The sequence below is a fragment of the Capricornis sumatraensis genome, chromosome 20 (genome assembly GCF_032405125.1).
Source record: "Capricornis sumatraensis isolate serow.1 chromosome 20, serow.2, whole genome shotgun sequence".
In the NCBI taxonomy this organism is placed as follows: Eukaryota; Metazoa; Chordata; class Mammalia; order Artiodactyla; family Bovidae; genus Capricornis; species Capricornis sumatraensis.
Genome location: NC_091088.1, coordinates 31,298,574 through 31,322,707, shown reverse-complemented (window position 1 = coordinate 31,322,707; position 24,134 = coordinate 31,298,574). Strand labels below are relative to the sequence as shown.

The 24,134-nt window shown below is 51.9% G+C and overlaps 1 protein-coding gene across 1 annotated transcript; it reads right to left on the bottom strand.

Annotated features, from left to right (window-relative positions):
• Positions 1 to 12,418: 12,418 nt before the first annotated feature.
• ADGRG5 (adhesion G protein-coupled receptor G5) lies at positions 12,419 to 22,890 on the bottom strand. The gene is made up of 11 exons (XM_068993319.1): positions 22,827 to 22,890; positions 22,533 to 22,611; positions 21,739 to 21,895; positions 20,844 to 20,960; positions 20,043 to 20,159; positions 18,264 to 18,416; positions 17,431 to 17,552; positions 16,885 to 17,153; positions 15,950 to 16,067; positions 12,896 to 13,173; positions 12,419 to 12,519 (listed from the first exon to the last, which is right to left on the bottom strand). Exons 1-11 carry the CDS (start codon positions 22,888 to 22,890, stop codon positions 12,419 to 12,421), a joined length of 1,575 nt encoding a protein of 524 aa, XP_068849420.1.
• Positions 22,891 to 24,134: the final 1,244 nt, after the last annotated feature.

The following is a 24,134-nucleotide window of genomic DNA, read 5'->3' as shown; positions in this document are numbered from 1 at the left end:
GAATCTCATGGACAGAGGAGCCTAGGGGACTAGAATCCATAGATAGGATCACAAAGAGTCAGACACAACTGAAGCGACTTAGCAGGCATGCACGTGTGGCACCAGAGAGCCACGGGGATACTCATCTGAGCAGAGTGGAACTGAAAATTTGCTCAACCACTTCAGAAAAATGGCATAGTCTAGTAAAGTTGAAGACGCAGATGACCTGTAGCCCTGAAATTCCACTCCTAGATACATAGCTTGGAGCAACACAAACATTAATACGCACCTCTATCTACATACAAGAACACTCATCGCTTACAATACCTCAGCCTGCAAACATCCCAAACATCCGTCCACAGGAGAAAGGGTTCAGAGCTGTAGTGTTGCCCCGTGCTGGAATAGCATACAGCAATGAACTTGAATAAAACGTGTTTACATCCAACAACACAGATGAATCCCACAAATTTAATGATAAGGTGAAGAAACGTGGATTTTGTTTATATAAATTTCCAAAATAAGAAAAAGCAAAACTATGTTGTTCAGAGATGCAGATACAGGTGGTAAAACTGTCAGTACTAGTAAGGAAGTGATGCCTCTAGACATCAGGATGTTTTCCTGCCCTGCGCAGGAAGGTGTGGGGTGGAGAAAGGAGGATGGAGGTTTCAGGGGGCAGAGATGGGGAGTTACATGGCGATTTGCTCTATAATTTTGGCTAAATTGTGTATATCCTGTGAACTCTCTATAGTTTACAATTTATTAATGTTCACCAATAAAGGATTACATCAACAAAACTGACGCACACACACCACCTGTTCTCCCTCTGTGAGTTCCCCGCCGCAGTTACAGACAGGCCACCCGACCATTCAGGACTCACCATCAGACCTGATGACTCCCGCCCACCTGGTGGCCAGGCAAGCTTTCCATCCTATGGCTCCCCCTCCCGGCGCCCCTCTGAGCCTCGCCCCTCCCTCATTCCTGCTGTCAGCACAACTCTGGATGCATTTCAGGCCCGCCCAAGGACAACCAGAGCCGGCTATGCCTCCCTGGATGACCCTCCAACCTGCCTCCACCCACTGCTAGTGGCCCTTTGGAAACACCACTCAGATGGAGGACTCACCTGGTCAAAGAGCTTCAATGCCTCCCTACTGCCCAAGCTCCACGGTGGGGCCCTTAGCCCTCTGGTTTCTCTCTTGCCTCCCCTATCTTCCCCACCAAGCCCATGTGTCTGCACTCTCTCTCTTCCTTTTACCCCCAGACCTCCCCCCTTCCCCTCTGCTACTCGATTCAGCTAGAAGCCGCCTCTCATAAGAAACCTTCCTGCTGGACTTCTCTGGCGCCTCAGTGGTTAAAACCCACCTGCCAATGCAGGGGACACGGGTTCGGTTCCTGCTCTGGGAAGATTCCACACGCCACAGAGCAACTAAGCCCATGGGCCACAACTACTGAAGCCTGTGCTCTGCAGCAAAGAATAGCCCCTGCTCACTGCAACCAAAGAAAGCCCACATGCAGCAACAAAGACCCAGGGCGACCAAAAGTAAAAATAAATTATAAAAAGAAGACTTCCTGCCACCCTGGGTTAAACTCCTCACCCTCCTCTAACAGCCCACCGAAGGAAGCAGCCCAGCCCACAGGCTCCAGGATCTGGGTTAGTTTGTGCTTCTGCAGCCTGGGTTCCTGGGGTGATAGGGCGAAGCCAGGACCCGCCTGAGATGAGAAGCTCCCATGGCTGGAGAGGAAGGTCTGGGATGTCTTTTAACAGGTAACTTCTCATCAAAGCATCCCAGCAAACCCTGGGGAGGATCAGGGAGCCAGCTGACTATGAGACTCCATGGGCTCCAATGCAAGGTCATCAAAGTAGTGACTATGAGGCTGAAGTTGAACCAGAGGCCCTTTCCCCATTTTCCTTCCAGGAGCAACATAAGCCTCTCGTTTTTGTTTAGTTCATAGGCCTTCTCCACCAATGTCAATCCCCATGCAGAAGGTGGGAAAACCTTGGAGTCTAATGTGATATAAAAATTAATAATGAAATGTGACATTTTTGCTACCCCAATTTTGTCCACACATATCATCTTGTTACCATTGCCTGGTATATCCCTGGTCCCACCAGATGGTGAGCCTGGGGGAGAAAGGTGGTGCCAGTGGCAGCTGGGCCTCCTCCCTGCATGGGGAGCCCCAGGCTGAGCAAACCTGCCCCAGCGTAGTCTCTGCGCATGTGGGACAGATAGAGGACAGGGAGACAGAGGTTGGGTACTGGGGGGATGGGAGGATGAATCGACGGATGGCCAGGTGGTGGCTGGATAAAAGGACAGATAAGTGTATTCATGAACAAATTTAAGGAAAATAAAGGAAAAATGAACAGATGGACAGGTAGAACGATGAATGGATGGACAGACGCGTGAATGAACAGAGACAGATGGGTGGATAAAAGAACAGCAGACATTCCCACAGAAGGACGGGAAAATCTACCAGTTTTCTTCTTTAACAGATCTGGGAAAGCCAGGTCAGGGCCTCAGATGCACTCTTGCTGGAAATGTTCCCATCTTGCAGTTGGCAGGAATGTCGGGTTCCCCCAAGTACTCTGCAGGCTGCCTCTGGGCTCTGGGACCAGGCAGAAAGGCAGGAGTGGTCAACCGCGACCCCTGGTGGTCAGGATAGGAATGACCGCCCCCTGGCCTGGTTTGGCAGCTCTGGCCTTCCTGGCCCTGCTAAGGAGCCTACCTTCACCCTAATTCCAGGTGCTGACCTTCTGGCCTATAGGCTGAGGTTCCCATCTAAATGTCCTCGGACAGCTCACAGCACGAATGGTGTGCGAGGCAGCAGGCCAGGCGTTCACTCACACTCTGAAGGGCCTCAGTTCAGTTCAGTTCAGTTCAGTCACTCAGTCGTGTCTGACTCTTTGCGCCTCTATGAATTGCAGCACGCCAGGCCTCCCTGTCCATCACCAACTCGCTGAGTTCACGCAAACTCATGCCCATTGAGTCAGTGATGCCATCCAGCCATCTCATTCTCTGTCGTCCCCTTTTCCTCCTGCCCCCAATCCCTCCCAGCATCACAGTCTTTTCCAATGAGTTAATTCTTCGCATGAGGTGACCAAAGTATTGGAGTTTCAGCTTTAGCATCATTCCTTCCAAAGAACACCCAGGGCTGATCTCCTTCAGAATGGACTGGTTGGATCTCCTTGCAGTCCAAGGGACTCTCACAAGTCTTCTCCAACACCACAGTTCAAAAGCATCAATTCTTCAGTTCTCAGCTTTCTTCACAGTCCAACTCTCACATCCATACATGACCACTGGAAAAACCATAGCCTTGACTAGACAGACCTTTGTTGGCAAAGTAATATCTGCTTTTGAATATGCTATCTAGGTTGGTCATAACTTTTCTTCCAAGGAGTAAGCGTCTTAATTTCATGGCTGCAGTCACCATCTGCAGTGATTTTGGAGCCCCAAAAAATAAAGTCTGACACTGTTTCCACTATTTCCCCATCTATTTCCCATGAAATGATGGGATCAGATGCCATGATCTTCGTTTTCTGAATGTTGAGCTTTAAGCCAACTTTTTCATTCTCCTCTTTCACTTTCATCAAGAGGCTTTTTAGTTCCTCTTCATTTTCTGCCATAAGGGTGGTGTCATCTGCATATCTGAGGTTATTGATATCTCTCCCGGCAATCTTGATTCCAGCTTGTGTTTCTTCCAGCCCATCGTTTCTCATGATGTACTCTGCATATAAGTTAAATAAGCAGGGTGACAATATGCAGCCTTGACGTACTCCTTTTCCGATTTGGAACCAGTCTGTTGTTCCATGTCCAGTTCTAACTGTTGCTTCCTGACCTGCATACAGGTTTCTCAAGAGGCAGGTCAGGTGGTCTGGTGTTCCCATCTCTTTTAGAATTTGCCACAGTTTATTGTGATTCACACAGTCAAAAGCTTTGGAATAGTCAATAAAGCAGAAATTAATGTTTTTCTGGAACTCTCTTGCTTTTTTGATGGTCCAGCAGATGTTGGCAATTTGATCTCTGGTTGCTCTGCCTTTCTGAAGGGCCTACTCCTAACCAAGTCACACTCACCTCTCCCTGGCCCCTCAGAGCAGCCTTGGAAATAGCTACTAGGCCTCCATTTTACAGGTGAGAAACCTAAGTCTCAGAGGGGCCTTGAGAGGCTTGCCAAGGTCTGTGATGAGTGCGTTACAGAGCCAGGATTTGAACTCAGACTGTCTCAGATTTCCTCCTAGGCTAGCTCCCTGCCTCCCTGACAGATCCTGCTGGGACAATTGTGGCTGACTTTCTGAGCATCCCCGGTGGGTCCACAGCACAAATACACACAGCCCCTGGCTCTGCAGAACTCACCGTCTGATGGGCTTGTTCCCACCCCTCCATGATTCTGATAAGGAGTCAGAGGCTGATTTGAATCTCAGCTCCAGCACTGAGTACTGTGCTACCTTGGGCAAGTCACTTAACCTTTCTGTGCTTCAGTTTCCTCATGGGTGGAAAGAATCTGATAATAATCAAAATTACATCACAGGCTTGTTGTGAAAATTAAGTGAGCTAACATACATAGGAAGTATCAGGTACATAGTAAGGGCTCCTTCTCACCAGTATTCCGGTGAGCGGCATCGGGCTCAGAGGAAGAAAAGCCTGAAAACTCACAAGTGTAGCAATGGCATGCTTACTTCCATTGTATTTCAGAAGCAAGATGGAGACGAGGCTGGGCAGCAAAATGGGGAAGATGGTGGCTGTGGGCTCTATGGCGATGGCGGCAGTGGAGGACGTCTTCCAGAAGCTTTTCTGCTTCTACCTACAGAGCCCCCCCGGGGACCGCAGACCTGGGAGGGGACATCGACTTCCCGCCAGCTCACACCCGCAGCACAGGGCCTGGTGCCCACAAGGTGGTCAAATCTCAGCTCAGTGTGTCCCCAGTCAGTGACCACGGGGCATGCGGAGCAAGACTTCAGCCGGTCAGCAAGTGGCGAGCCTTTGGACGGCAAGCCTGTCTTGGAGCTCTTTTTATCCCACACTCCTTCCCAGGTTGCCAGTGGCACTGCATAAGGCACTCCCTCTAGGTCAACGATCTCCAGCCTATCTGGCTCCAGGGACTGGTTTCATGGAGGACAACTTTTCCACAGACCGGGGTGGGGAGGTATGGTTTGGAGATGACTCAACCAGTGAAAAAGTGAAAGTGTTAGTCACTCAGTCGTGTCCAACTCTTTGTGACCCCATGGGCTATAGCCCACGAGGCTCCTTTGTCCATGGATTTCTCCAAGCCAGACTACTGGAGTATTCCCTTCTCCAGGGTATCATCCCAACCCAGGGGTCGAAACCAGGTCTCCTGCATTGCAGGCAGATTCTTTACCACTGAGCCACCAGGGTACGTTACATTTATTGTGCACATTACTTCAATCATTATTACATCAGCAGCCCCCCGGCCCTGAGATCATCACATGTTAGATCCCAGAGGTTGGGGACCCCTGCTTAAGTTATATTCCCAGAACCTAATGTATGTAACCTGGACAAACATATGACTAAGGAAGAGACCCAAGATTTGTGGGAACATAGCAAAGAGTTTCTAAGGTATAAAGAAGTGAGTAAATGGAAATCTCAGAGTTTATTAGAGAAAATGCATTACGTGACCCTAGGCTACCATTACTTTAATGACCTGACTTCGACCTGACTTTCCTTTCAGAGCATGTGGCCGCTGATTATGTATTTCAGGGTTTGTAAGCTGAAGCCATGGCATGTTATCCGGCCAGAGCTTTTTCAGTTTTTTGGAAATGCCTGTCCATGGGTTTTGCTCATTTTTCTCCCAAGTTGTTTATCTTTTCTTACTGATCCATAGGGGATCTTGATACCAACTCTGTGCTTACATCTTTTCCCAAATATGGCTTGTCTTTTCACTTCCTTTAAGGTGTATTTTGGGAAATAGAATTTTTTATTGGAGTATAGTTGATTTAAAATGTTGTGCTAATTTCTGCTGTACAGTAAAGTGATCGGTTGTACATATACATACATGTGCGTGCTCAGCTACTTCAGTCATACCCGACTCTTTGAGACCCCATGGACTGTACCCCACCAGGCTCCTCCGTCCATAGGGATTCTCCAGGCAAGAATGCTGTCATGCCCTCCTCCAGGGGATCTTCCCGATCCAGGGATCGAACCCAGGTTTCTTGTGGCTCCTGCATTGGCAGGTGGATTCTTTAGCACTATCTGGGAAGCCCACATAACATATAGCCACTCCTTTTTTCAGATTCTTTCCCCATATAGGTCATTACAGAATATTGAGGGGAGTTCCCTGTGCTTTACAGTAGATTCTTCTTAGTTCTCTTGAATCTATGTAGTAGTGTGTGTATGTCAATCCAGTCTCCCATTTATCCCTCCCCTGCCTGTCCCCCTGGTAACCATGTTTGTTTTCTACATCACAGATGTAGAAAAGAAGCCCCATGGCTTCTGTCTCAAACACAGATTAGCATGTGGTCAATTGTATCTGGCTTTTCATCATGGTTAACACTTTTTTGATGTTTTCTTTAAAGATTCTTGCCCCATCTTGAAGTCAGAAAGATGTTAATCTATATTTTCTTCAAATAGTATTAAAGGTGTGCTTTTGACATGTAAACCCTTAATTCATCTAGAGCTGATTCTTGTTTTTTGGGGTTTTGTTTTTATTTTTGGTTTTGGGTGGGTTGTTTTTCTTTTTTTCAGATTTTTGCCCATTTGGCAAGGCATGTGGGATCTTAGTTCCCCAACCAGAGATTGAACCTGTGCCCCCTGCAGTGGAACCCCGAGTTTTAACCACTGGACCACCAGGGAAGTCCCTAGAGCTGATTCTTGAGTCCAGTGTCAGGCTGAGATTTGAGAGGACTTCTTCCCCACACGTGTCACCCGCTCCACATGGTCCCCCCTTCCCTGGTCTGCCAGCTTTCACTGTCATATACCAGAGTCCCACATATGCCTTCTCCTGCTTCCAGGCTCTCCTTTCCATTCCTTTGGTCAATTTGTTTATTCCAGTGACAAATTTCCAAACACATGGGGATTTTTAAATTACATTTTTGTTATTACTAGCTCCACTTCATCGAGTTCAAAGAATGTGGTCTAATAGCAATTATTTGCAGTTTTTTTTGAAGCTTGCTTTCTAATCTAGTCAACTGTCAGGTTTTAAAGATAGCCCTTAAGGGCTTAAGGAGAATCTGATCACGGGAGACAAAATTCAATTAATGTCCGTTACATCAAATCTGTTTCTTATGTCATTCAGATCTTTTGTATCTTGGCTAGTTTGTTCAGCTTTGCCATCCGTAATTAAGAGAAGCATCTGAGGGACCTCCTTGATGGTCCAGCGGCTAAAACTCCATGTTCCCTGGTTAGGTAATTAGATCCCACGTGCTCCAACTAAGATCCAGCAAAGCCAAATAAAATAAAAAAAATTTTTTAATAAAAGAGAGAAGCATTTGAAACATTCCACGTTGCTGGAGGATTTGTCAACTTCTCTCTAGTCTATCAATTTTTAAAAGTCAGATTGGTCAAAGGAAACTGGCAGATGATAACATTTACTTTTTAAATGATATGGATATCCATAACTACTGTCATGAGGGAAGGGCAAAGGCTGTGGAGCCAAAAGAAGCCATCCTAGCTTTTGAGGTAGGAGATAGATAGGGCCCCTGGGCTGGACAGCTGGTGTTTGTCAAGTGGAGTAAAACTGAAGCTTTGTTCTCACCCAGGCACTCCAAGGGCAAAGCTAGTTGCAAAAGCTGAGCTCTGCTAAAGTAAAGAGATAAGGTGCCTGCTCCTCAGGCCAGAAAAACTTTCCTATCTGCACACGTGCATGTGTGTAATGTCCAGGAAGGACACTGGGGAGCAGGAAGGAGCAGGAAGGCTCCCTGGGGGTCGAAAAGGAAGGGGGCACCCTCCGTAAGACGCATGGAATGCACCCACAGACCTCTGCTGTAGGATCCACCTTAGCAAACAATTGCACAGGCATCTTGGGGAGGGTGCTAGGACCAGTCAGGTATAAAGAAAAAAAATGAAACAACTGGCCAAATGTAAACAAAGACCCGGAAGGACTGTCCTGTAGAAGTGATCTGAATCGCCTCTTTACCACGCCCCTCATTCAGGACGCCAGCACTCCAGGCGTGTATCTCTGCCTTGCTTCTGTCTTGAATAAACAAACTGCTTCTGTGTGCACTCCCACACCTTATGCTGTGTCTCTAATAATAAACTTTGTACCTGTTTTTACAGTTTTTGTCTTCTTGAAACATTCTTGCTTTCAAATGGGAGGAAAGAGCCAGGGTCACTTTGCATCTCACCTCTACCCCTGGGGACTAGGATTCCTGGTTTTCATCCAGGCTTACCCAGGTTCAATTCCTGGGCAGGGAACTAAGATCTCTCTTCAGGACTGCTCACTGCTATCTCTCCAAAATCAGCTTTACCAGTCAAGGGCAGCTTCCTGGTCCAGACAGAGAAATCAGGAGAGGCTGCCAGACTGAGACCATTAGGGTGTGTTGTCATCTTTCTGCAAATGAAGGACCCGAGGGACAGTGTTCTGGGAAGCTTGTACAAGGCCTGGAGGTGAGAAAGGACCTGTTCAGAGAACGTGAAGTAGTTGAGTATGGCAGGAACAAGGAGGACAAGGAAGGAATGGTGGGAGAAATGAGCACAGGTAGGACCCCCAGGGCCTTTCGAGCTCCAGTGGGAAGTTTGACTACGAGGAGGGGGAGGGTATGGAAAGGTGTCAGCAGAGAAAAACATGTCAGCTTACAGGATGAAAAAATTCCCTCTGGCTTCTGAGTAAAGCTCAGACTGGGAGTGGGAAGCCAGGGAGGGCTGTGGAGAGGAGGACGGAGGCCGGGTCTGGACCACGGTCGATGGGAGGAGCACCAGAAGGCAGAGCCCTCGAGCATCCTGGTGGCAGCCTCGACTGGCAAGGGGAGCCCGGGAAGAGAAGCCCTGAGTGGGGCTCAGGACTCACCCCGGGGGGCAGAGGGTTCCGCAGTTGGCACACGGTGGATAGATTGAAGGATAAAGTCTGCACGCCCCAGACCCCCGAGCCGTGCTCCTTCCTAAGCAGCATAAACTAAGCCTGTGCGCTACAGCTACTGAAGCCCAAGAGCTCTAGAGCCCGTGCCCCGCAGCAAAAGTCTCCAGCGAGAAGCCCGTGCACAGCTAATCCTAGTGCTCTGCAACGAGTGTGCACAGTAACGAGACCCAGAGCGGCCAAAAATTATGCTTAAAAAGAGCATGTGGCCAGGCTTAGCCAAAGAACTAAAGGAAAAATAGGCAGATGGAGATCTATAGGATGAAGTTTGAATTTCGGATAAACAGTGAACTTTTTTTGTATCTGTCCCCCAAATCGAGCATCTTGTGCTTTATTGGGCAACCCTCATTCAACACTCCTCCCCCCCGTACACACGCTATGCCTTTCTGAAAAAACAGCAGCAAAGCAACACAGAAATTGCTAGTCTGCGGCCCTTCTGGCATCGACTTGTCATCCCTCACCAGGTGCCTCCTCGGAGTCTCTGGCCCTGAGCAGCGGCCCTGCCCAGACACGACCCCCGCCATCTTCCTGCTAAGTCTGGAAGCCCCTGAGCGCTGCGCCCGATGTGGAGTCCGGGCAAGGCCAGGACCCTGCTGGGAGTGAGAGGAGGACACGGAGGCCCCGCAAGGGCTCCCTCATCTCTGCCCCCACACCCAGCTGGGGCATTTCTGGGAAGTGGTCCCTGCCCAGAGCATGAACCCCAACCGGGCTCAGGGCCACACACCTGGGGCTGTCTCCTAGATTTACTAGCCCCATTCCGTGTCACTGTGGCCAAATCCTCCGTCGGCAGCCCAGGCTTGGTAGGATCTAATGGGCCAGGTCCACGCTGGGGTGGGGATGGGGGAGGGAGCTCCCAGGCAAGGCCCTGCTTTACTGGGCTGCGGAGTCAGCCTGGGACACCACTCCCTGGAGCTGCCCAAGAGAGGGGCTGGAGATTCCCATGATCCTCGGGACCCTCATTGGAATGGGGACTCATCCCAAGGCCTGGGGAGCTGGGTACAAGCCAGAGCTGGCCAAACCAGGGGAGCTTTGATGGGGGCTCACAGCACCCTGATAGAGGCAGGGGGACACTCTGCCTGGAGTAAGGTGGGAGAGAGACCGTCTCTGTGGGAAAATTGGAGAGATTTCATGGGAGACACGATAACTGAGCCCCTGAGAATATCACTAGATCAGAGAATTGGGGAACAGAGGGGTAGGGTGATCGGTGGCAATGGCCTGGAGGCTGTACCACGTGGAGAATGTTCCTAAAATGACCAAAGGCCAGCAAGGCTGGGGCAGAGGCAGCTCTGGGGAAAGTGGCAAAGCCAAGGGACACAAGATGTGCCCAGAGAGGAGCTGGACCTTAGATGGATCAGCCTCCGAAACTCAGGTGGCACTGCTAACAATAATAACAAATATGAATGATAGCGGTAACCATGCACTGAGCACTTACTTACCCTCTGCTGAGCCTCTTTATAACCAGTCCATTCTAAAGGAGATCAGTCCTGGGTGTTCACTGGAAGGACTGATGCTAAAGCTGAAACTCCAGTACTTTGGCCACCTCATGCGAAGACTTGACTCATTGGAAAAGACTCTGATGCTGGGAGGGATTGGGGGCAGGAGGAGAAGGGGACAACAGAGGATGAGATGGCTGGATGGCATCACCGACTCGATGGACGTGAGTTTGGGTGAACTCCGAGAGTTGGTGATGGACAGGGAGGTCTGGCGTGCTGCGATTCATGGGGTTGGAAAGAGTCAGACACGAATGAGTGACTGAACTGAACTGAAGCCTCTTTATATGGGTTATTTTATTTACCCTCCTAAACAGGTATTACTATTGCCCCTGTCTTACAGAGGGAAAACTCAGGCACAGACAGGTGGAATGGTTTGTCCGTGGTCACACAGCTGTCAAGTGGCAGGGCTGGCATTTGAGCTCCGGCCGTCCAGCTCTGGAATTGAACCATTATTTGTGTAAGAAATGAACAGAGGGCAGAGGTCCCCCCTGGGAGAAAAGGGATCTGGCTCCAGTTCCCGCCCTGTGATGTTCAAAGTCACCAAAATCTGTCTGATGGCCTGGAGCCAGTCACTGAGACCCCATCCCAGCCCACTGCTCCAGATACGCCCAGAGCACAAGACACCAAGAGCCAGAGCGGGCGGCTGTGCTGGGAAAGAGAAGTGGCTATGTAGGCAGGACTGGCATTCCTCCTGCTGGTCACTCAGCACGCACAGTTCTGGAGGCAGGGCCTCTCCATCTGGTGTGTCATCTCCACAGACAGGCGACCACAGCATCTCCATTGGTTTTGGACCCACCAGCTTCTGATGTGGGCCAACATCGCCCCCTGGTGGGAAGCCTGGGAAATGCGCTGGCTTCAGGAGTGGTCTTCGTCTATCAGGACCGGTCAAGCGCAATGGTGATTCTCTACAACAGTGACAGCTAACATAACAAATAAGGAGAAAACAAGAATGTGCCGCATGACAAGAGACTTGCATAATTTATACCAATTTATAAATACTGTAGGCACCTCCCAGCTCCAAGAGTATAGACCAACAAATGTGAGATTTAGAACATACATCCTCACACCTACCAGGGGAAATTCAAACCTGCCCAGTCCTCAAAATGCCTGGCCACTGGAGCTCAGGGGGAGGGGAACGAGGCACTCTCCTCCCACCTCCAGGAAGTCCTATGGCCCCAGTCACTAGTCTAAATGGCCTATAGTGGCCTGGGGGGCACTGGAGGAAGAGCCTCTGGGAAGGACAGGATCTTCTGATCTTCGGGAAAGGTGGGCTTGGAGTTAGTCCACATACTCTGGGAGCAAACGGAAAAGAAACTTCGGACACAGGCTGATGAGGTCTCAAGCACTAGGTGGGTCTCTAAGCAATGGGCTGGGGACTCCCGGCCTGGGATGACCCTCTCCCCAAGGAAGGAAGCAGAGCCTTTCCAGCTGGTCAAGACCCTGCCCCCAGCTGCCCTAGGCCAGCTGCCCCACCCTACTATGACCTCTTCCTCCCTGGTCTCATTCAATCTGCATAGAGCTCTGGGACAGGGCAAGACCAGAGCCATCTGTCCCCAGGTCACAGATGTGCAAACCGAGGGTCAGTGAGAAGTGACAGGTCCAAGGTCAGATAGTGAGACTCAGAGCCAGGCGCTGAAACATGACCTTTTGACTCCGCAACCAGTGCTCTGGTCACAGGCCTGGCCAGCTGGGCCGAGGCACCAGGGGCGAGCTGGCTGCCCCCACGTGGGGCTGACCTGCCTCGGAGCAGAATGCCAGAGGAGGCAGAGCAGCATCCTGCCCTCTGGGCCTGGGGAAGCCACGGAGGTGGAAAAGGCCCCCAAGAGGCGACAGTGGCCTCTGGCCTCCAGCAGCGGGCCTGCCATTTTCTCTTCTGCAGGCAGCCAGAGAGGCTGGGAGCTCCGGGCCAGAAGTCCAGGTCGTCCAGGCTACTGCACCATCTGGGAGGAGGTGAACACCTCCATCTCTGCCTCGGCCTCTGCCTCTGAGCGGCACCTCTGAGAGCAGAACCACAGGAAGAGGAAGAAACCTGCAAGAAAAGACGGGTCAGCGGGACCACGGAGCCGCCTGGGGCCTCCCTCCAAACCCAGGCGCCTTCTCGGTCAGGGTGAGCTGGGCCTCCCTGAGGCCCAGGAGTCATGCCTCAGAAGCCCTCACTCTAGAAGTCAAAAGGGATGGAGTGCAGGAGCTGGAGGACCAGCTGCAAGCCCATAGGTTGCCTTTGTGCAAATTACAAGGTGGTGCCCCCTCTCTGTGGGCTGGCGTAGCCCCAAACCAGCCTGTTTGGGGCCAAACTTCAGCCCCTGACTTGCCCCCTCGACCTGGAGCCCTTCAGCAGTAGACCAGTACCTGCTGTCCACCACCCAGCCCCCAGGGGTTTCCTCCTCGCCGTCCACAGGCCCTACCATAGAGCGAGTTGAAGATGGTGAAGAGGAAGAGCTGGGGCAGCAGGAAGACGCTGAAGGAGAAGAAGGCCAAGGCCCAGGTGGTGCCCAGCAGCACGGTGAGGCCCAGCACGGTGATGGCGTCCCGGCAGGCCCGGTTGCCCGGTGCCTTCTCCTGTGCCCGCAGTTTATTCAGGACCCTCAGCGCCCAGGCCAGCACCACCAGGTTGAAAAGGGACGTGAGGCCACCATAGCCCATGACCAGGACACCGTGCACCCAGGGGCTCTGCACCCAGCATCTGCAGGGGAGGGGTAAGTGCCGGGGTGAGTACAGCTCCCAAGGCCCGAGGCGGGGAAGCCACGGTCTCCTAGGCCTCTGGACTGTCTCCTGAATCCTGTCCCCATCATTTCTTGCCTGACTGCACACATGGCAAAATCCTGAACCTGGCTTTCCAGCCAGGCCACAGGGCGTGGGGGTGGGTAAAAAATGGGTGAAGTGGGTCAAAGGTACAAACTTCCAGTTATAAAATAAGTAAGTCTTGGGGATCTAATGTACTGTATGATGACTATCATTAGTAATACTGCATTGCAGGGGAATTCCCTGGCAGTCCAGCCATTAAGGGTCTTTCTTGGAAAAGACCCTGATGCTGGGAAAGATTGAGGGCAGAAGGAGAAGCGGGTGACAGAGGATGAGATGGTTGGATGGCATCATTGACTCAATGGACACAAGTCTGAGCAAACTCCCAAAGACAGTGAAGGACAGGGAAGCCTGGCATGCCACAGTCCATGGGGTTGCAAAGAGCTGGACATGACTGGGCCACTAAACAACAACAACCACCAGCTGTTAAGACTCCATGCTTCCACTGCAGGGGGCACAGGTTCAATCCCTGGTCCATGAACTAAGATCCCACGTGCTGTGCAGTGCGGACAAAAAGTTAAAAATAAAATAAAAATAAATAATACTGCATTGCATATTTGAAAGTTGCTAAGAGAGTAGAGTTCTTACCACAGAAAAATAAATTCTATAACTACATATGGTGACGGATGTTAACTTATGCTGTGTACCTGTAATTAATACAGTGTTATATGTCAAGTGTTATATGGGCTTCCCTGGTAGCTCAGTTGGTAAAGAATCTGCCTGCCATGCAGGAGACCCCGATTCAATTCCTGGGTTAGGAAGATCCACCGGAGAAGGGATAGGCTACCCACTCCAGTATTCTTGGGCTTCCCTGTGGCTCAGCTGGTAAAGAATCCACCTGCAATCTGGGAGACCTTGGTTTGATCCCTAGGTTGGGAAGATCCCCTGGAGAAGGGAAAGACTACCCACTCCAGTATTCTGGCCTGGAGAAGTCCATGGACTTTAGAGTCCATGGTTATAGCAGAGTCGGGCACGACTGAGCGACGTTCACTTTCACTATATGTCAATCATACTTCAACTTTAAAAATAAAACATGTAAAAAATTTTTGTAAGAATACATACATATGTAGTAAGGGTTTTTTAAATGCAAGTGAATGAAAGTTGCAAAATCCAGGGTAAGAGGAGTGGGGGAGAGGTGAGGAAGACTCAGGAGAAGCCAGTTCTTAGTTGGGGGGGCTCACTAACACCTCTGCATTGACCCACCTCCTGTCCTATGGAAGTGTCACTTCAGTTATTTTGCCCATGTCAGCAAATTATATAATAAAACACACATTCAAAGAGTCCTAAGTCACACTTCCTCAGAGAAACCACCCGACCCTCACAGTGAGAGGAATTAACCTCACCTCAGCCTCACTCTCAAAAGTCCTCTCCAACACCACAGTTCAAAAGCATCAATTCTTTGGCATTCAGCTTTCTTTTTTTTGAACTGTGGTGTTGGAGAAGACTCTTGAGAGTCCCTTGGACTGCAAGGAGATCCAACCAGTCCATCCTAAAGGAGATCAGTCCTGGGTGTTCATTGGAAGGACTGATGCTGACGCTCCAATACTTTGGCCACCTGATGTGAAGAACTGACTCTTTGGAAAAGACCTCGATGCTGGGAAGAAATGAAGGCAGGAGGAGAAGGGACAACAGAGGATGAGATGGCTGGATGGCATCACCGACTCGATGGACATGAGCTTGAGTGAACTCCAGGAGTTGGTGATGGACAAGGAGGCCTGGCGTGCTGCGATTCATGGGGTCGCAAAGAGTCAGACATGACTGAGCGACTGAACTGAATTAAAAAGCCCCGCACTGTGCCCAGAACCCTCACTTCCCGGAGGCTGGGGTGGGCAGAGGTTGGGGAGCAGGGAGTCAGGCTGCCTGTGACCAAGTCCCACCTCTGCCTGCCCCCACTGGGTCTCCGTGGGCAGGGCTCCTCAGCTGCCTGTGCCTCGGTTTCCCTGACAGTAAACAAGGCTGACAATACCACCTGCTCCCGCTGCGAGGATCAGTCAGCCCTGAGCAGGCCTGAGCTGATCTCAGTCAGGAGAGGAGAAAGGCCACATGGCCATCTGCTGGTGATGGGTCTACAGGGGGTTATTAAGCTGTTCCTTCCATGTCGCCTGTTAGAAACATTTCATCACAAGGAAAAGATTAATGTCCTAGGGCACAGGAAGGAGGGGCAGAGTCTGTTCCTCAGAGCCCCCCAGAGACCCCCCTCCCCCACACACATACGCTGTGCCCGGTCCCTGGGTTGTTCCCGGCCCCCACAACACTCTCTTCTCCGACCAGGAGGGTTTGAGGGCTGGCGGTGCCATCCTACGCCCAGGTCGGGGGTGGGGAGGAGCCAAGAGAGTGAGTGAAGCAAGGTGATGAGGAGAAAGGAGAGCCGGGTACAAGCTGAGCTCCACCGCAGAGCCTGAGAGCCGCCGGAGCGTGTCTGGCCGACAGCTGCCAGGAGGCAGATGCTTCCTAAAGTTAGCTGGCGGCAATGTAATATCTCATCCAGCCAGAGACCTTGAGGATCCAGCAGAAGGGGCGAGGCAAAGCCCCCTGGAAACCACGCCCTCTGGAAGCCGCAGTCCCCTCCCGGCCCCTGCAGCCAGCGCCCCGCCCACAGGACCTAGTCACCCTGCTGCCAGAGCCAGGGAGCCTGCTGCAGCCTTGAGCGCACTCACATTGACATGGTCTTGAAGCCCGTGCTGTTTCCCTGGCTGTCGGAGAGCTGGATCCTGCAGGGTCCGTAAACTGAGCTCTTGACGGCAAGAAGGAGCAGCACTAGGAAGGCCGGGACCCCTGAGGAGTGGGACAGAGGCTCAGAGTCCTGTCAGGAGATCCCAGAGATGCGCTGCTATAACAGTTCTACTGCGCAAGTAGTGGGGAAGGAAGGAGACTGCTCTGAGCCCCCAGCCGCTGTCAGTGTGGTCCAGACTCAGAGGAATTAGCCCGCCTAGTGGCCTTAGAGAAGGCGATCTTCCCAGGGAGTGCAGTGGTAAAGAATCTGTCTGCCAATGCAGGAGACGTGGATTCGATCCCCGGGTCAGGAAGATCCCCTGGATAAGGAAATGGCAACCCACTGTAGTATCCTTGCCTGGAAAACCCCACGGACAGAGGAGCCTGGTGGGCTACAGTCCATGGAGTCACAAAAGAGTCGGACACAACTGAGCGCCCATGCTCGCACACACACTTAGAGAAGGCTGATATGAGTGAAGGCTCTAGGGTGGGATTGCAGCTGTAGCAGCAGTGGTCCTGCTGAGAGGGTGTGGCTGGGAGGTAATTGGAGAGAGGATTTGGGAACTGGTGAGGAAACAGAGAGGCTAGGGATGCTGATGACGGTGGTACGAGATGGTGGTGAACACAAGGATGAGGATGGTGGTGGTGACGGCGGTGGAGGCGACGGCGGAGGTGATTGATGATGGTACGGGAGATGGTAAGCAGAGTCGTTCTGGAGGTGGAAGTGGTGATAATAGTCACGTAGGAAGTGGTGGTGGGCGTTGGCAGGGATGGTGACCGTGGTCATGGCAATGGAGGAGAAAGAAAAGGACAGAGGGGACAGACACCCTAGACCTGCGGGAAGCCTCAGGAAGCAAGAGGGCAGGGAGGCGGTGCTCACCCCAGCCCACCGCACAGAGCTTGAGCACGTATCGGCGGATGTAGATGTTGTAGACGCGCCCCAGTAGGAGGTAGAGGTTGAAGCCTTCAATGGCCATCCAGGTGAGGCAGCTGAGCAGCGCGAAGTGCAGGGTGGCGGCCAGCGCCACGCACGCCGCCCCGGGCGCTGGGGGCGTGGCCAGCACAGGGCTCAGCAGGAAGGCGATGTTGAGGAGCAGCACGGAGGCATGCAGGTTCATGTGGATGCGCGTGACCGAGTCACTCTGCTTCCTGCGGGTGGGAGCATGGCCTTCCGCGACCTGGATGTCACCGGGCAGCGCCGCTCCCTGGGCTCACAGACACTTAATGACCGGGACACAGGTCAAGAGGGGCAGGGACCCAACAGCAGCCCCACACAGTGAGGCTGGTCTCCTGCCTCCACTCCACCCCCATCCCGCCTTCTGCCTTCCGGGAAAGCCCACCTGACTCTCGCGGGGCCAAGTAGAAAAGAAGGAGGCATTCTGGGCAGCAGTGGGTGGGCAGGCCCAGCATGAGGGCAGGGGAATACCTGGCCTGGAGGTGCAGCAAGACAGTGAGCAGCGAGGCCACGATGGAGATGCTGCAACCCACCAGAGAGATGTAGGTGAGAGGCGCCAGCAGCTCTGCAGGGATAGGGGCCTGGGAGATTTGCTGTGGGGGAAAAGGCAGGGGCAGAAGCATGGAAATGCCCTCCCCTGCCTGAATCAAAGACCTGCCAAGATTTAAGCTCCAAGCCTCCATCCCCTACAATCCCATCCGCGATCCTGATTTGAAAACAGTCGTGGCAGACACAGCGGATTTTCTGTCTCTCGACTCCCACCTCTCCTTCCTCCCCACCTTCCCTCTCTTAGGCACTGAGGTGGGCCCTCCCCTGCTCCTGCTGTGTGCAGTCAGGGCACCAGGCCTGGCCTATCAGAGCCCTCCCAGAGCCCACAGTGATTGGTTAAGGGATGGGCATGTGACACACTCTAGGCCTATGGGACTCAGTCCCAAGATTTTGGCTGGCAGAATTGGTAAGAAACCTGAACCCTAGTAGGACCTACAACAGGAAACACTAGCAGCCGTATTATTATTCCGTGGGGAGAGCCTGTCTGAGAACTAAGCTAGGACAAAGCAAGCGCAGTGGAGAGACTGAGGTAGTGTCCTGTCTTGGTGATATTGAGTCCCTGGATCAAGCCATGCCTGAAGCCTAACCCAGCCTTTCAGGGAACATGAACTCATAAGTTTCCTCCCCCCTCCCCAATTAAGTCCCTTTGAGTTGGATTTCTGTCCCTTGCGCCAGCTTTTACCTTTCTGCTCTGTCCTAGATGTGGGGTCCTCTGCACCTCTGACCACCCTCATCCAGACTGGATGCACACATACCATAAGAACAGCAAAGTAGGTGAGGTGGTTGCAGCGGCAGAGCACCTGGGAAGGTGTGGGCCGCTCCGTGCGACAGCCCTCGGGGCTCCAGGCCCCCCACTGGTGCTTGCTGGCTCTCTCCTTCCAGAAGACACAGGTCACTGTGTAGCCTTCCTAAGGGGAAATGCTGGAGTTGGGAGCATCCAAGGGGTGGCGGGGAAGGGCATGGATCAGGGTCTGGAAATTGTGGGGTCAAACGTGACTCAGCTGCACCCTTGTCAACATTTTACCAGGCACCAGCTGTGCTTTAGCATCAGACAGACCCAGATTCCAGCCCCACCTCCACCCTGGACTCTGAGAGAGACCTGGGAAAGTCACAGAGGTTCTCTGAACCTCAGTTTATTCATCTGCAAAATGGGGTCATTTATACTCAAGATACAGGCTTCCCGGGTGGTGTTAGTGGCTAATGCAGGAGACATAAAAGATGCAGGTTCAATCCTTGGGTCAGGAAGATCCCCTAGAGGTGGGCATGGCAACCCACTCCAATATTCTTGCCTGGAAAATCCCATGGACAGAGGAACCTGGCAGGCTATAGTCCATAGAGTCGCAAAGAGTCAGACATGACTGAAGCAATTTAGCACGCACACTCAAGTCACACGGATGGTGGGGTCATCAGACAATAAGGAATCTTGAGTACCCAGCTCTGGCCAATACAGCAGGTGCTCTATGATCAACTCTCCCATTTCCCCTCCTCCCCATGGGGAACAATGATGGTCCAGACCCGTCCCAGTGAGGGAGAGAGTCGTTTACAGACAACCCTGATGACAAGCTGTGTGGTTGGAGAGGTGAGGGAAGTGAAACAGGCATGCCATGGAGACCCGCAGAGGAAGGGGTGGAGGGGTCCTGAGAAGGGAAGGGACAATGAGGACTGAGGCCTTAAAGGACACATCAGATTTTCTCTAAGTAGAGCAAGGACATACCAGGTGGAGGGAACTGCAGGGGCAAAAGCTCAGAAGAATGAAATGAAATGATGATGGAGAAATTGGGAGTGCAGAGCAGTTCTGATGAGACTGGGTGAAGACAGGGCCAGAGTGTAGGAGCTCTGGGCTTTGCAGGAATGCCATCAGGGCTTGTGCCCACCCAGCAGCCCTTCTTCCTTCTTTTGGCATCAACATCTGTACTTTCCTTGAGGACCCACCCCTCTCCCAGTGACAGGTCATATAAATCCAGCCCAGTCCCTGGGCCATGTGAACACAGCCTGGCTAGTCCACCCCATCCCCCTGGGAACAGTGATGGTTCAGGGATGGACGCATGATGTGACTGGACCTTTTGGATCTGTTATGGGATCCTGATTTGCACTGGCAAGAAAGAGCCCCCTGAGAAGAGGGGAAGGAGGTCCAGCACTTCAGCTGCCATCTTGCCACAGAATGGAAAGCCAAGGCAGGAAACCACTGCTGAGAAATGGACACTGAGCCATTACGGCATCGTATCCGCTCCTGGATCCAGCTGTACCTGAAGCAGTCATGGACATTTCATGTACAGGAGGCAATAAATTCCCTTTTGTGTTCAACCTGGCTTGAGCTGGTTTTCTATCATTTGTGATTCAAAGAATCCTGACCAATGAGTGACTAAAAGCTTCTCTCTCATTTCTTTGGCAGGAATTTTCAAAACATTTCAAAATTTAAAGCAGTTTGTTTCTAAGATAGTTCCACAGGGCTGGGTTTGCTCAAACCAACATTCAACGAGATAGCTACAAGAGGATAGGGATGGGCTGGAAATGGGGGTGTCCCCCAACAATACCAGGCTTTGGTTGTGCCAGAAGCTGATGTTCACTGGTTCGCTGAGGTTGCTCACGTATCCATGGCTCAGCTGGGCCCCCAGAACATAGTTGCTGAGCAGAGATGAGTTGATGTCTTTCTGGAAGGGCAAGAGAAGGAGGGCTGACTGGAGGGAACAGAAGGAGATCCTGGATGAGGTCCGAGAGCCCCCTTCCCCAGCCCCTCCTCCCTGGATGAGAACAAGCAGCATGGCATTCATGTGCACAGCTGTGCCAACCTGCTAGGCTTTGCACGTGCTGCCCCTTTCTCGTGGAGCCCCATCTCTCATCACCTCCACCCTCACTTCCCATTTGTTAAATGGATTCCAGCCTTGTACCCTCCACCTCACCCTACCCCAACTCACTTTCAAAGCCAAGCTTAAAAGGCACCTCCTCTGGAAGCCCTCCTGGATTGCTAATTGGGAACCGTCCTGACCCCACCCTGACTCATTCATCCCTTTGAATCTATGATTATACTTAACCTTGAGCTAAAATTAAGTCTCTAAGGTCCTGGTCTAATTGTTGAGATAGAGAGTTCTCTGAGGACAAAGATCTTGTGACCTACTTGTCTGCCTCCCGTTTAGGGACAGGCGCGCACACACAGATTTCTTAAGTCTCATTTGCATATTATAATAGTGCCTTCCTACTATTCTACTCAAACGGAGGCCCAGAGAGGGGCGCTGACTGGCTGAGGTTGCAGAAGGCCAGGAGGAGACATGGATGCCTGCACTGCCCCCAGGAAGGGGCCAGCACCCACCCTGCATGGCCCACCAGCTGGGGCTGACCTGGAAAAAGCGGGTGCTGGAGAAGTAGATACAGATGAGACGAAGATCCCCAGAGTGTGTCCTGCAGGCATTCCGGGTCAGCTCGGCCGGGAACTCCATGGCGTGCTGGGGCTGGGCCTGCAGAGGGCCAGAGACAGGCTGGGCCCTGTGTCCACAGTCCTCCAGACCCACAACACCTTCACTGTTCCCCACTCCCTGGGGAGCCCTCCCGGCCTTGCCCCCAAGCACTTCCTATCTTGGAGCCTCCACCCACAGAACCCTCTCCTGCCAGGCTGCACCTCCACCCAAACTTCCCGAGAGCCTAGGCCTTCCCTTCAGGCTGTTCTGGTCTTGAGCTGGGGTCTTTTCTCCCACTCAAGTGGGGCCCTGAGGATGGAACATCAGCACCCAACACCCAGGCATTCTGCAGGAATCACACCAGGGCCCTCAAAGAGGGCTACCTCACCCCAGGAACCTGCAAAAGCAGGAAATCAACCCTGAATATTCATTGGAAGGACTGATGCTGAAGCTGAAGCTCCAGTACTTTGGCCACATGGTGTGAAGAACTGATTCATTGGAAAAGACCCTGATGCTGGGAAAGATTGAGGGCAGGAGGAGAAGGGGATGAGAGGACAAGATGGTTGGATGGCATCACTGACTCAAGGGACATGAGTTTGAGCAAATTCCGGGGGACAGTGAAGGACAGGGAAGCCTGGCGTGCTGCAGTCCATGGGGTCACAAAGAGTTGGACACGACTGGGTGACTGAACAACAACTCACAGCTATTAAGGCAGAGTCCAGAGCCCAGACTGGTGGGAAGGTGGGTGATGGGCCCTGGGGAAAGTCTAGACCTTCAACCCCTGGAGCATTTCTGGGGTAGAGGCTCTGAGTACCCTCAATCCCTGGGCATCTCTGACCTGGGGGACCTTCTCCAGAGTGGCACTGCTCAGAGAGAGGCCAGTGAAGTTGCAGTTCAGCTTGAAGGCCAGTGCCTGGATGATGTGCGTCTGCAAGGTGAGGTTGTGGCCCCCGAAGCTGGCATTGAACAGCCTCAACTCTAGGCCATGAATGAGCCTGAGGGTGAGAGAGACAGCCAGAGCCCCAGGTAAGGATGGAAGCAAGAGGGACCCTCCACAGCCTCCCCGAATCCCACACCCCTGTCACTCCCACCTCCAAATATCTGCACACACAGTGTTCCTGGCACACCCTTACCTCTCCACCCTGCCCATCTCCTTCTCCCATTAACTCTTGCTTGGGTCCCATTTTATCGCCACCTCCTCCAAGAAGTCTTCCCTGGCTGCTCCCCACTGGCTGAAATGCCCCACAGTCCCTACACTTCCCTGTTAGGTTATCAGCATTGGCCTGTCACCCTGAGCACCTAGGGTTTTGAGTCAGAGACCTCGGAGAGCCCAGTCCATTCTTGGAGCCCCTTCCCAGAAAAATGCACAGAGACCCACGATTCTGCACTGGTCTCATGGCGCCCACGGCTAAGGGCCCCCAGCCAGGCAGTAAACTCAGTGAGAACAGGGGCGCGTCCATCCCACAGCTCCAGAGCTTGGTGCCTGGCACACAGCAGGTACTCAGTAAATGAGCATTGAATAAATGAATGAGCAGTCTACACTGGAGTGCCCCTGGGCCACCGAGTCAAGATACAGGCTGGGGGTGGAGGCAGAGGGGACTCTGAGCAGGCGAGGAGGGATGCCCAACTCACTCAGCAAAAGACGTGTTGCTCCTCCTCTTAGCTGCCGCCTCCATTCTCTTCATCCACTCCAGGGTCTCCTGGGATGCCTCTGCGAGGAACGAGTCCAACAACCGCCTCAGCCTCTGTCCACAGCTGTCCCCCCAGCATCCTCCACCCCTGGCCATCCCATGGCCTCTGGCTCTTCTGCCCCAGGGCAGAAGTGCCCTCTTTTCAATCTCCCTTGGTTTGAGGCCACCCCAGCTTCACATCAAAGTCAGAAGTCCCGGCTAGGATGTTTCCTGCACCTCAGGGAAGCCCTCTTACCTGCCATCCTGCTCTGAGACGCCAAGAGGCACAGGTAGAGGAAAGGGGCCCAGCAGCAATCCATGTTGTGTATCAAATCTCCTCCAGGAACTGGCTCCCACACTGGAAAACGTGCATGTCTCTGTGACCACAGTAAATGAGCCTCCTCTCACCCTAGGCATCTGGCCTGTCCCTAGATTAGTAGGGCAGCATCTTACCTGATCCTCACACTCCTGCACTCCACAGATGCGGAAACCGCAGCTCACAGAGCAAGGGGCTTACTTCGAGTGAGGCTGCCTGAAGCCAGATCTCCTTGAAACCTGAATCCTGGACCATTTTTACCAAACCCTGCCATTTGCAACTCTGTCTGAGTCACTCCCTCCTCCCCAAAAATGGTCTCTCTGGGGGCCTCCCCAGGACTCTGACCTCACCCATGGGAAAGTTGGGAGTTGCTTGTCATTAACCCTGTCCAGCCCTGTCATTCACCCACCATGTGACTTTGAGCAAGAATCTGTCCCTCTCTGATGAAACTGCCAGCAGCAGCCACTGTGGGGAATTGGAAAGTTAGAAGGGAAAAAACAAGAACGAAGAGTCTGGGGAGAAGGATAGTTTTGATGATAATCATGGATGGTCAGAGGCCACCAAGAATCACGACAGCTGGAGGACAACAGGAGAACCACTGCCTTTGTCCGCAAAGAATTCCTCCAATGCCCATTTTAAAGTAGAATGTGATTCGAACATATTGTTAAGTACTCTATTCAACATTTGCTTTGAAACCTCATCTTCCTTTTCACCTATTTTTGTGACTGCCAGAAACCACAGCAGCTGCTAGTTATGAATTAAGATGTCAGGCTCAAATTTTTGAAAATAAATCCAACGATTTGTTTTTTTTTTAAAAAAAAAGGATCCTGTCCCTTTCTGCCATAATTCCTTCAGTTTTAAAATGAATGGTGCAAAATGTAAACAATCAAGAGTATACGGGAATTATTTGTACTTTTCTTGCAATGTTTCTCTGTTTGAAATTTTATCAATTAAAAAAAAATTTTAATAATATCGAGAAAAATAAAATAAAATAAAATGAATGGACCAATTTCTGCTTAAACATAGCAAATTTATGTCTGCCCCTGAAGCTCCACTAAAATGAGACTGAATGGGACATCCCTGCTGGTGCAGTGGTTGAGACTCTGTGCTTCCAATGCAGGGGACATGAGTTCAATCCCTGGTTGGGAACTAAGATCCCACATGTTGTATAGTGAGGCCAAATATTTGTTTTAATTAAGAAAAAAAAGAAAACAAATTTCTAAAAACTAAAAAAAAAAAAGTGAGAGA